This window comes from Anabrus simplex, chromosome 2, assembly GCF_040414725.1.
Source record: "Anabrus simplex isolate iqAnaSimp1 chromosome 2, ASM4041472v1, whole genome shotgun sequence".
NCBI classification, from domain to species: Eukaryota; Metazoa; Arthropoda; class Insecta; order Orthoptera; family Tettigoniidae; genus Anabrus; species Anabrus simplex.
This window is the reverse complement of record NC_090266.1, coordinates 615,899,501-615,912,406: the sequence shown is the minus strand read 5'-3', so window position 1 is coordinate 615,912,406 and position 12,906 is coordinate 615,899,501. Positions and strand designations below refer to the sequence as shown.

The window sequence follows — 12,906 nt, the reverse complement described above, 5'->3', positions numbered from 1 at the left end:
TTTTCATTTTGAAAATCCCCTAATAAGTGGTATACGGCAATATCTGTGCACACCTATACGTTCAGGTGTGTTTGTCTCGCAAGATACTGAAATAAAAGTTGAGTTCTTGATAGCTTTTGAAATAAAGCTCGCGGCGGGACTGGCGACATGCTCCTCGCTCCCAGGCTGTAGCGGGAACTGTACATCTTCCCCTACCATCTTCTCCCATCCCCTCCGCCCGCAACCTGCTCCGTTGAAAAACACGTAAGAGGAAGCTGAGTATACAGCCAGTCAAGGAAGAAGGCTAACGTTATGACGGTGTCAGTTCTCCTGTGAAAAAAAAGTGATACTTTTTATTCAGCAAGGATACTTGTGAGTTGAACACAATCACAACGGTAGGTTAAAGTGTATCTTTTGTTTATGTGATTGTTGCCCTTTTATGACGGTCTGGTGAAATGGTAATTTGAATATTCTTTAAGTTTGGTTTGCTTTCCTGAGATTTTCTTCACCTCGTGTATGTGTAACATTTCAGTTAAACACTAACAAAAAGAAATCGATGTTTATGTCACTTAATTGTATTAACAACTTTGAAGAAGTTTGAATCTCAAGGAAAGTTTGCCATGCGAATATAATGTTAGAAATCGTCACACTGTCTTGCCTAAGGGGAGAAGAGTATCTCACGGAAACCCATGTTTTGTTTTGCAAGAACCTACGTTCTAAATCAGATCCACTACCGCAGTACCGGTAGGTCGTTTCGTGCAATACTATTAAGAAATGTCTCGTAGTACGGTACCGGTATGGGGTGTTGTCAATGAATTTTAAGGCTCATAGACGAGTGTCCTGTGTAGGAGCATGTGACCTGTGCTACTGAAATGACGTACAGAGGAGGTGCAGTACATAGTTTGTTTCCATCTTCTGCCCCTCCCCCAGTTCCATTCATTCAAAGTGTGTGTAACTGTTGTTGTTAGAGGGACATTTTTCATTCCTCGTAAATCACCTGCATGACCCTTTTTATTTATGTAACAAAATATTCGTTCGCATTGTGCTATTTACTCAAGTTAAGTGAAGTCTAATAACCCAAGCATTGAAGTCTCTCAACAGAGTCGCATTGTTTACCAGACATAGAATGGACTCAAGACCTGAAAAGTAAGTTTTTCCGTCCCGACAATTTTCATATTTTCTCACGAACTTCTCCGCACAGTGAACAGCGTCTTTTGTTTAGTGAGTTCTTGGAAAAGTAGATCTCTTAAGTGAACAGCGCAAGAATGCTGATAGTACAGTTAGACCCGTTACGGTATCATAACCTCAACTCGCGAGGCTTCTGTATGAATACATTGAATAGGCGTACAGATTCACACGATCTTGTTACCAGAGGGTGAGAGAGCTGTGTTGGGAGGGGGGTGAATGAGCGGATACGAGTAACTCGTTCGTCTAAAAGTCAGTTCTACGTGACGAAACTGGCATATTCAATATTTATAGGCGTAGCCAACGTCTGCAGGGCCACAAGACTTCCTCCTCACCTAAAAAAATGTCCTCATGCATCATCTTTGCCCCTTTTCCGTATCTCCATTGCACACTTAAAAATAATTAATTTAATTTCGTGTGGCTATTCCTAGCCGAGTGCAGCCCTTGTAAGGCAGACCCTCCGATGAGGGAGGGCGGCATCTGCCATGTGTAGGCAACTGCGTGTTATTGTGGTGGAGGATAGTATCATGTATGGTGTATGAGTTGCAGGGATGTTGGGGACAGCACAAACACCCAGCCCCCGAGCCATTGGAATTAACCAATGAAGATTAAAATCCCCGACCCGGCCGGGAATCGAACCCGGCACCATCTGAACCGAAGGCCAGTACGTTGACTATTCAGCCAATGAGTCGGACACACTTAAAATAATATCGTAGAATTAAGTTAAATCTATATATAGGCCTATAAAATAAGAGTTTTGTCTGTACATTGCTCAGAATTTGAAAAGAATGGTATTTCTGCATCGGTCATGTCCACAGTAACAAGGAAATGCATTTTTACTCTTCCGTAATGTATGTCTGTCTGTCTGTATATATGTATGTATGTATGTATGTACACGCATCACGAGAAAACGGCTGAAGAGAATGTAATGAAAATCGGTATGTCAAGTCGGGTGATGAACCACTACAATCTAGGCTATAAATTATTGTATTCACGCTGAGTGAAATGGTCGTTTAGGGGAAGGCCTGAAATGTAATTCTCAAATAAGTTATTTATGTTATTAGTGGCCATATGGATGAATACTACATAACTAACATAACTTTAGTTATATCGTAAGTTAGTAGTAGTTATGTAAGAAGTTATTACATTTCCGATCACTCATGTCTTATACATTGTTACCGTACCGCATATAATCACAGAGATATTCATGAATTTGAATTTTTGTTACTAAATCCATATCAGCGCCGAGTCACGAGAAAATGGGCAAACAGAATTTAGTGAAAATAGGTACGGTATGTAAAATCTGAGAATAAGGAACTACAGTCTACGATATAAACAATTTTGTAAGACGCCCTAATATCACAGAGTCGAAAGAAAACTTTTTTTTTTTTTTTTGCTAGGGGCTTTACGTCGCACCGACACAGATAGGTCTTATGGCGACGATGGGATGGAAAAGGCCTAGGAGTTGGAAGGAAGCGGCCGTGGCCTTAATTAAGGTACAGCCCCAGCATTTGCCTGGTGTGAAAATGGGAAACCACGGAAAACCATCTTCAGGGCTGCCGATAGTGGGATTCGAACCTACTATTTCCCGGATGCAAGCTCACAGCCGCACGCCTCTACGCGCACGGCCAACTCGCCCGGTCGAAAGAAAACTAACGTGAAGGCCTGCAGTATAGAAAGCTCATGAACTTTATCAACAATAACATTACATTGACCATTGTTTGTTGTGATGTGCTTTTTGTCTTCTGTTTCCACTCATCCCCGATAGATAGGATTACTGCAGCGTACCGAGGTTTTTTAAATTTGCTTTACGTCGCACCGACACAGGTAGGTCTTATGGCGACGATGGGATAGGAATGGAATAGGAGTGTGAAGGAAGCGGCCTAGACTTTAATTACGGTACAGCCTGGTGTGACTGGTGTGAAAATGGGAAACCACGGAATACCATCTTCAGGGATGCCGGCAGTGGGGTTCGAATCCATTATCTCCCGGATGCAAGCTCACAGCTGCGCGCCTCTAACCACACGGCCAACTCGCCTGGTCGTACCGAGTGTAACAGCCTGATAACTTTCTTCTTTAGCATGCCAATCCTCTGGTTCATACATTTTGTGATATTACTGGCACGTAACACACTGGTTCATCATAGCATTCGAGCTATCCAATCCCTACTCTGAGGCACTGATTGGAATGAGTAGTGTGCATATTTAACGGAATAATGACAGAGAAGTGTTCACGACCGTCTGCGACTTGGTTATTCCAGCTCTGGAACTTTGGACTATTAGATGGGCACCGTAGTACTGTTCGTTGAAAGTGAGAAAGTGTGCGGTTTTTCATTTGATCGAGTATTTTATATGATAACATTGCTTTCAATCGCTACATTCCTACCCGTTTTTGTAATGACCTATGTTGAATTCAGTTAGGAAAACCACCAAGTCAGTCTTTCTGAGAATCCCGCAGCGAAGTACGGGTACATCAGCTAGTATTATATATAAAGTTATAGTATTTCAGCTTTTGCGATTGCCCTGATTCTAACGATTCTGACTGGTTCGAGGATCCACTCAGCCTATATGGATTTTTTTTCTATTTGCTTTACATCGCACCGACAGAGATAGATCTTATGGCGACGATGGGATAGGTCTAGGAATAGGAAGGAAGCGTCCGTGGCCTTAATTAAGGTACAGCCCCAGCATTTGCCTGATGTGAAAATGGGAAACCACGGAAAACCATCTTCAGGGCTGCCGACAGTGGGGTTCGAACCCACTATCTCCCGGATGCAAGCTCACGGCTGCGCGTCCCTAACCGCACGGCCAACTCGCCCGGTCCTACATGGTTTGCTATTGAGAAGCTATTTGACGGTGGGATGACGGCCCCGATCTAGAAAGCCAGGAATAATGGCAGAGAGGGTTCGTCGCACTGACCACGCATCACCTGGTGATCTGCATGCCTTCGGACTGAGCAGTGATCGCTTGGTAGGCCAAAGCACATGAGGGTTGCTGTGCCATGGGGTTTGTATCATAATAGGCCTACTACTACTACTATTATTAATAATAATAATAATAATAATAATAATAATAATAATAATAATAATAATAATTCCGACACTTTTCCTACACCTCCGTCGGATGCCCTTCCTGATGCCAATTCTCTGTGGGGGGGGGGGGGGGGAATTCACTATTGTGAATTTCTGTGGTGGCTGATAATGTAGGGTGCTGTGTGTATATGAAGAAATGTGTAATGAGACAAAGAAAAATACCTAATCCCCGAGTCAGAGGAATTAACCAGACGCGGTTAAAATCCTCGACCCGGCCGGAAATCTAACCTAGGACCCTTTGAACAGAAGTTTGCTTAGCTGGTCATTCATCCAAGGAGCCAAATAATAATAATAATAATAATAATAATAATAATAATAATAATAATAATAATAATAATAATAATAATAATAACAATAATAATAATAATAATAATACCGAGCTCGATAGCTGTAGTCGCTTAAATGCGGCCAATATCCAGTATTCGGGAGATAGTGGGTTCGAACCCCACTGTCGGCAGCCCTGAATATGGTTTTCCGTGGTTTCCCATTTTCACACCAGGCAAATGCTGGGGCTGTACCTTAATTAAGGCCACGGCCGCTTCCTTCCCACTCCCAGCCCTTCCCTGTTCCACCGTCGCCATAAGACCTATCTGTGTCGGTGCGACGTAAAGCAGCTGGCAATAATAATAATAAACGTAAACCTTTGTTCCGAATGGTGGTTTATAACTTGTCAGAGGACCTACTAAGTCAGGCCCCTTGAATTTAGCCTTTCATTACGACCATCAGTGTTGATATTCGAGCCCACATCCTTATAAAAAAAATGCGAGGGCCATACTAGCTGTGTTACACAGACTACCTGGATGTGTTTGAATTGATTCTTGTGGATCGAAATGATAAAACATGATGTGTAGATCAATTGAAAAGCGTTTTGTGTTTTGTAGATCGCATTTATAAATCACTGAATGTATGTCATCATAGTAAATTGGTATGTTCACTATTATCGTTTCGGAAGCTGCTTAACAGAGGCGGTATAGTCGTGCTCGGTTCATCCGGAAGAACGAGGGTTCGATTCCCTGTTAGGAAGTCGGGAAATTTAGAAATGAGACCTTTTTCTTGGAGGGGTACGTACAGTTGAGGTTCATTCTGGCTGCAACTGAACTGAGTAACAGGGTAATTTCTGGGGGGGGGGGGCAGAGGCGACCAGGCATACAGTACTCTGTAGGCCTACTGCTTGGTGCTGAGGTTGCAAATAATGGAAGCTTTTACCTTCCACTTTTCCAAGGGCCTTTTCCAGGGCCTGTGCAGGGATGGCATTTAATATTATCGTTTGCTGTAGTAATTGCTGCTTTATTTAGAGGCCAGTATCATCGTAGTCATCAATCAGGTGCACTGATCAATAATCTTTCTTGTGTAAAGGATAGGGATAAGTCCTATGGGTTTGAAACAAAGCATAACCCCGAATGCGGAGTTTGGCTCCATACTCGTAGCACGTTAAACACACGCGCGGCCACTCCGCTTAGTAGGAGTTGCACACACGGTTACTAGACTATAGACGGTAGGGGTCATCAGTTGGGTGCGCAGTAGCAAGCCACGCCTCCTGACGTCACACGGTCCCCATGTTCGCTAAACGAAGCAGAGCTCCATTAGTCTAGTGATGGTGTTTACCTTCGTAACAGTGCAAGGGTTTAATTTTTCTGTGGCCGGGCTGAGTGGCTCAGACGGTTAAGGCGCTGGCCTTCTTACCCCAACGTGGCAGGTTCGATCCTGGCTCAGTTCGGTGGTATTTGAAGGTAACATTTCGTATGGCTATTTCTAGCCGAGTGCAGCCCTTGTAAGGCAGATCCTCCGATGAGGGTGGGCGGCATCTGTCATGTGAAGGTAACTGAAGGTGCTCAAATACGTCAGCCTCGTGTCGGTAGATTTACTGGCACGTAAAAGAACTCCCGCTGGACTAAATTCCGGCACCTCGGTGTCTCCGAAGACCGAAAAAGTAGTTAGTGGGACGTAAAGCAAATAACATTATTATTATTATTATTATTATTATTATTATTATTATTATTATTATTATTTATTTATTTTTCTGTGCTGTGCCATGGTGTGTTGTGCTGTCGCCGGTTGCTCTAACCACGATAGACACCAGAAGGATTTAGACATTAAATTTCATCGTTTTCCAAAGAACAGTGACATTAAATTAAAGTGGATTAATGCCTGTAAACGGGCTGACTCGTTTACTATTGAGAATGCTCGTGTGTGCCCTGTACACTTCGACAACTCGGACTACATAAAAGACTTGAAGGGTGAGTTTTTAAACCTTCCAATTAGACGTGATTTAAGGCCTGGCGCAGTACCACATTTAGATTTGCCACTGAGTAGTAATGATTTAGCGAGTCAGTCCTGTAATGATCGTGAAATAAGTGCACAAAAGCGAAATCTTCGTAAGAAGATACGGCAAATTTTACAATCGCAGGCGCCAACTGAAGCAGAAAATATTAATAATGCAATCTTGACGAAGGAATTAGATGACTAAAGTAAACATCAGTGTTTCTGTAATGAGAAAATTGGTGAAGTGGCTGCAGAATTGGAGTTAATTAGACTAGAAAATTGTGACTTAAAACAGCAAAATAAGGATCTTCAAGACCATCTTAGTGCAGCTAATACCGAGATAATAAAATTAAAAAATAATGTTCAAGTTTTTGAGGGTACTGTTTCTAAAAGTCAACAGCAAGCTTTAGTAAAAGGCAGATGCTCAAGCTGGTCATCTGAGGACATTGCTAAGGCGGTCACCTTACGGTCTATATCATATAAAGCATAAACAAACTTAGGCACATGAATTCTTACAAGAGCTGTAAACGAACTCTTAATGAAAAAAGGAACAGTGTGAAAAAAATTAAGAAAGTTGTTGGATAGACTGATTTCAAAGTAATGTAAAACAACCAAATAACATCTAGATGTAAATATTTTGTGTGGTACCTATATAATGTAAATTTATGTATGTAGTTTTACCACCATAATAATAATTAGGACAGGGCGAGTTGGCCGTGCGGTTAGGGGCGTGCGGCTGTGAGCTTGCATCCGGGAGATAGTGGGTTCGAATCCCACTGTCGGCAGCCCTGATGATGGTTTTCCGTGGTTTCCCATTTTCACACCAGGCAAATGCTGGGGTTGTACCTTAATTAAGGCCACGGCCGCTTCCTTCCAACTCCTAAGCCTCTCCTATCCCATCGTCGCCATAAGACCTGTCTGTGTCGGTGCGACGTAAAGCCACTATTAATAATAATTAGGTGTGTTTATTAGGTGTTTTTAAATTGAACTTTTGATCGCATTTTCTGACTATGAGGGTTTTCTTCGTAGCAGAAGTCTATATGGCCTGAGCCTGTGGAAGCCTCTTTCCCCCCCCTCCCTCCCCCCTCCTTCCGCAAAAAAGAGTGACCCCTGATGTGGTGGAAGAGGTTGACGTTTCTTCAGGGGCTTTTTACCAACATTCTACCGGCAAATATACATTTATAAATAATTACTTATACATAAATATAATATTAGGTGTTCACAATACTACTTAACACCAACAATCCGCCAAAACAACGGTAAAAAGCATCCCGTGCGATTGGTTATGTTTCTTTAATTTTAGTAACTAGTTTTAGAAATAAATCTATGTATAAAATTGTTCTAAAATCACTGGATGGATAGAAAATACGAAAACCGAACCGTAAATACTTTATTTGCGAGGCGAAAGCTAACTTAGTACTGAGAAAGCTACTGGAATAGTTCGTTAAGCACAGTGTTATTATATTACTTGTAATGATCTGAAAAATACTCAAATAAATACAACATAATTATCTACACATAACAACTGGCAATTATATTTGACAAAGTTGAAAAATATTAAGCAAGTGGTTAAATAAAAACAAGCAAATTATTAACAGAAACGCACAATTACAATGGGTCGCGTTCACTGCAAGCCCGACAGTGGAGACCAGGTGACGTCATCAGCCAAAGCCAGCCTGCGCGTGACCCCTACCGTCTAGTCTAGTAACCGTGGTTGCACAAGTAATTATGCTATTATTTCCAGTGATTTGTTGAGAACAGCGATTTACTATTTTCACCAGTTGGTGTGTCTTTATTTGTCAACTATTCTAGATGCTTACAGAATAGCGTGCACAATTTATAGTTTTATTTCTTTCTTAATCTGTTTACACCGGGCGAGTTGGCCCTGTGGTTAGAGGCGCGCGGCCGTGAGCTTGCATCCGGGAGATGGTGGAACCCCACTTTCGGCAGCCTTCAAAATGGTTTTCCGTGGTTCCCATTTTCACACCAGGCTAATGCTGGGGCTGTACCATAATTAAGGCCACGGCCGCTTCCTTGCTACTCCTAGGCCTTTCCTATTCCTTCGTCGCCATAAGACCTAACTGTATCGGTACGATGTAAAACAAATAGCAAATATAAATAATAATAATAATAATAATAATAATAATAATAATAATAATAATAATAATAATAATAATAATAATAATAATCTGTTTACCCTCCAGCGTTAGTTTTTCCCTCGAACTCGGCGAGGGATCCCACCTCTACCGCCTCAAAGGCAGTGTCCTGGAGCGTGACACATTGGGTCGGAGGATACAACTGGGGAGGATGACAAGTACCTCACCCAGGCGGCCTCACCTACTATGCTGAACAGGGGGCTTAGTGGGGGATGGGAAGATTGGAAGGGATAGACAAGGACGAGGGAAGGAAGCTAGCTAGTTGCTTTACGTCGCACCGACACCGATAGGTCTTATGGCGACGATGGGACAGGGAAGGGCTAGGAGTGGGAAGGAAGCGGCCGTGGCCTTACTTAAGGTACAGCCCCAGTATTTGCCTGGTGTGAAAACGGGAATCCACGGAAAACCATCTTCAGGGCTGCCGACAGTGGGGTTCGAACCTACTATCTCCCGAATACTGGATACTGGCCGCACTTAAGCGACTGCAGCTATCGAGCTCGGTAGGGAAGGAAGCGGCCGTGGCCTTAAGTTAGGTACCATCCCGACATTTGCCTGGAGGAGAAGTGGAGAGTGTTGCTGGGATGAACGATGATAGGGAAAAACGGGAGTACCCGGAGAATAACCTGTCCCGTTTCCTCTTTGTCCAGCACAAATCTCACATGGAGTGACCAGGATTTGAACCACGGAACCCAGTGGTGAGTGGCCGGCGCGATGCTGCCTGAGCCACGGAGGCTATGTGAATAATTCTCGGTGTAATTTCACGCCTCTAGTGTGTGTACTGTGTTATAGATACGTCTACTTATTTCCGGGAGTTGTTTGCGACAAAACTTTGATGTGAGGAGCAAGAGGCACGACCGACGATTGTCACGCCTCTGTTCTTTTACATCACACCAAGCTGCGGTCCGGATCCATGGCTAAATGTTTAGCGTGCTGGCCTATGGCCACAGGGGTCCTGGGTTCGATTCCTGGCAGAATCGGGAATTTTAACCATAATTGGTTAATTTTGCTGACGCGGGGGCTGGGTGTATGTGTCGTCTTCATTGCCTACGAGAGTCAAAAGAAAAGGCCTGCATCTGGCGAGCCAAACTTGTCCTCGGACACTCCGGGCACTAAAAGCCATACGCCATTTAATTTTCAATGAATAGAATACTCATTTCTCCTATTTACGTATGACCACCAACTGGGGAACATGATATAATACAATACATGCAGACAGTTTTTCCAATATACAGTATTAAAGACAACCCAATTAAGAAAAATATCGTCCGGCTCTGTGGTGTAGGCCCGGGTTCGGTTCCCGGCTCTGCCACGAAATTTGAAAAGTGGTTCGAGGGCTGGAACGGGGTCCACTCAGCCTCGGGAGGTCAAATGAGTAGAGGTTTTCCTAGAAGAGGTTTTCCGTGGTTTCCCACTTCTCCTCCAGGCAAATGCCGGGATGGTACCTAACTTAAGGCTACGGCCGCTTCCTTTCCTCTTCCTTGTCTATCCCTTCTAATCTTCCCATCCCCCACAAGGTCCCTGTTCAGCATAGCAGGTGAGGCCGCCTGGGCGAGTTACTGGTCAAAAAAAAAAAAAAAGACCTGTATCTGGCGAGCCGAACTTGTCCATGGACACTCCCGGCACTTCTAGCCATCCCCCGACCCAGAGTCTGAAGCTCCAGGACACTGCCCTTGAGGCGGTAGAGGTGGTATCCCTCGCTGAGTCCGAGGGAGAAACCAACCCTGGAGGGTAAACAGATTAAGAAGAAGAAGAAGAAGAAGAAGAAGAAGAAGAAGAAGAAAATATTACAACATTATTTAAATACAGGGTAGTCGGAAACAACGTGAGGCGGGTATATGAGCGTTAGAGGGTTGGTCATACCGATAAATATTTTGAAAAATATAACTCGATATCTCGTGTCGTCATTTTATCAGCTGCTCAAGTTACCCAATCGGATCGTTTGCTAGCAAATTCAAATGGACTATGCGAGTTGGTGTTGCTAAATCTGTACGTGGCTTAAGACTGGCTTGAGAACTATCCGGAGAAATCAGCATCAAACACAAACAGTAGGTGGGTTTAGACAGTAGCATACTTGCTATGACGCGATCCTGTCAACTTGGAGGCCCGCGTACAAACCCCTCCACTGACGAAAATTATTTTCGTCGATTGGTGCGCTCAAGCCGGTCTGAATCTACTTGAAGATTGAACAACACCGCCTCGCAAATGCCATTTCAGTTCTCCCGCGAAGCGAACTGATTGACTAAATTTAGCAGCTCATAAAATGACAACAACACGAGATATCGAATTATTTCTTTCAGGTTAGTTATCAGTATGACCAACCCTCTTACGCTCATATACCCGGTTCTAGTGATGGGACATTCGATTCATTTTACTGAATCGATTCATTTGATTCCGTTAACATTACTGAATCGATACAGTGATCCGATTCACGGCTCAATGGTCACCGCTCCTACTGCATCTGTGTAGTATGTGCTGGTAAGACAGCAGCAACAGCATTCAGTGCTCGCAGCTGCCATCTGGTCTTCATACTATGAACTCCTTTCTTAGAAAAAATGCTAGTTACTCTAATACATCGAAGGTTTCCGGCGACGCAGGGTCGGAAAGGTTAGGATTAGGAAGGTAGCAGCCATGGCCTGAATTAAGGTACAGTCCCAGCATTTCCTGGTGTGAAAATGGGGAAACTGCGGAAAACCATCTTAACGGCTGCCGACAGTGGGATTCGAACCCACCATCCCCCGAATGCAAGCGCATAGCCACGCGATATTAACCGCACGACAACTCGCTCAGTCATTTTTGAAAATATGTATTTTTCTATCAGCTGAGGATTTTTTTAAATCGTCATATTACCGGGCGAGTTGGCCGTGCGCGTAGAGGCGCGCGGCTGTGAGCTGGCATCCGGGAGATAGTAGGTTCGAATCCCACTATCGGCAGCCCTGAAAATGGTTTTCCGTGATTTCCCATTTTCACACCAGGCAAATGCTGGGGCTGTACCTTAATTAAGGCCACGGCCGCTTCCTTCCAACTCCTAGGCCTTTCCTATCCCATCGTCGCCATAAGACCTATCTGTGTCGGTGCGACGTAAAGCCCGTAGCAAAAAAAAAAAATCGTCATATTTTGTATAGGCTACCCGAGATGTACAGTAGCCCGCTGGTTTTCTGATTCAACATACTGTTATTGCGTCTGTCCACATATGATTGAAGTTTTGTGCAACGATGTGACATATGAACTGAGAAAATACTGAGCCGTTCTTCCCAATATAAAACAGGTACTTTTGAGTGGTCATGAGCATGACTCATAGTCATAGGGCAGGCTAGAGTCGAGTTTAATTGTCAAATGTCAACTAAGTTATAATACTAAGATTCATTAAACTAATAAATAGTATAACCTAATATCCTACCTACTTACTAGCTACTTCAGAATTATGTTGTGACTGCCTTTTTAACACTGCAAATAAATCCATCTATTATTTTTTTTTTTTGCTATGGGCTTTACGTCGCACCGACACAGAAAGGTCTTATGGCGACGATGGGATAGGAAAGGCCTAGGAGTTGGAAGGAAGCGGCCGTGGCCTTAATTAAGGTACAGCCCCAGCATTTGCCTGGTGTGAAAATGGGAAACCACGGAAAACCATTTTCAGGGCTGCCGATAGTGGGATTCGAACCTACTATCTCCCGGATGCAAGCTCACAGCCGCGCGCCTCTACGCGCACGGCCAACTCGCCCGGTCATCTATTATTTAAACCTCCCTGTAAGAAGAGGACAGTGAATGCAAATGGGTATTATTTTCAAATGAGCTGAGCTCGAGAGTCCATTATAGCATACGATTCTTTCAGTGTAGCATAGCTCACTGTATGTCTCGCTGCAGTTGAGCCGATAAGGAGCCGTGCGTATCTTGTGTCTCACTGAGCCGGCTCGTTCGTTTTATGCATCTCGTCGCGTTTACTACAATTCTGAAATACATCTGTTCCTCTCCCTAAACAGTGGTAATATAACGAGATGTGTGGTTACGGGCTAAAATCCAGCAGGAATCGCGATCGCCACTATTAATTCATTGTGAGTACCCCGAATGTACCCGTAAATATAGCACAACTACGAAGAATATGTACCTTACAACAAGAGGTGCACACGAACAGTTATTCGATAGGGTGGGAAACTGACAGAACGCCACCCTTGCTTCGAAATCAAGACCATGGGGCTACTAGTGTAAGTCTAGGTGATATAGGTGAAATAGCTG

The 12,906-nt window shown here is 43.7% G+C and overlaps 1 protein-coding gene across 2 annotated transcripts in view; it reads left to right on the top strand.

Annotated features, from left to right (window-relative positions):
• Positions 1 to 269: 269 nt before the first annotated feature.
• Positions 270 to 12,906, top strand: part of LOC136862959 (cleavage and polyadenylation specificity factor subunit 7) — a 126,531-nt gene continuing 113,894 nt past the window's right edge. Inside the window, exon 1 of one of the 2 annotated variants that reach the window (XM_067139256.2) lies at positions 270 to 374. Coding sequence is in view for 1 of the 2 variants with exons in the window: in XM_067139255.2 (XP_066995356.1) it covers positions 1,106 to 1,125 (20 nt within the window). In the remaining variant the exon portion in view is untranslated. Of the gene's footprint in view, positions 375 to 1,049; positions 1,126 to 12,906 lie in introns of those variants that run through there. The other variant, XM_067139255.2, reaches the window with a different exon arrangement.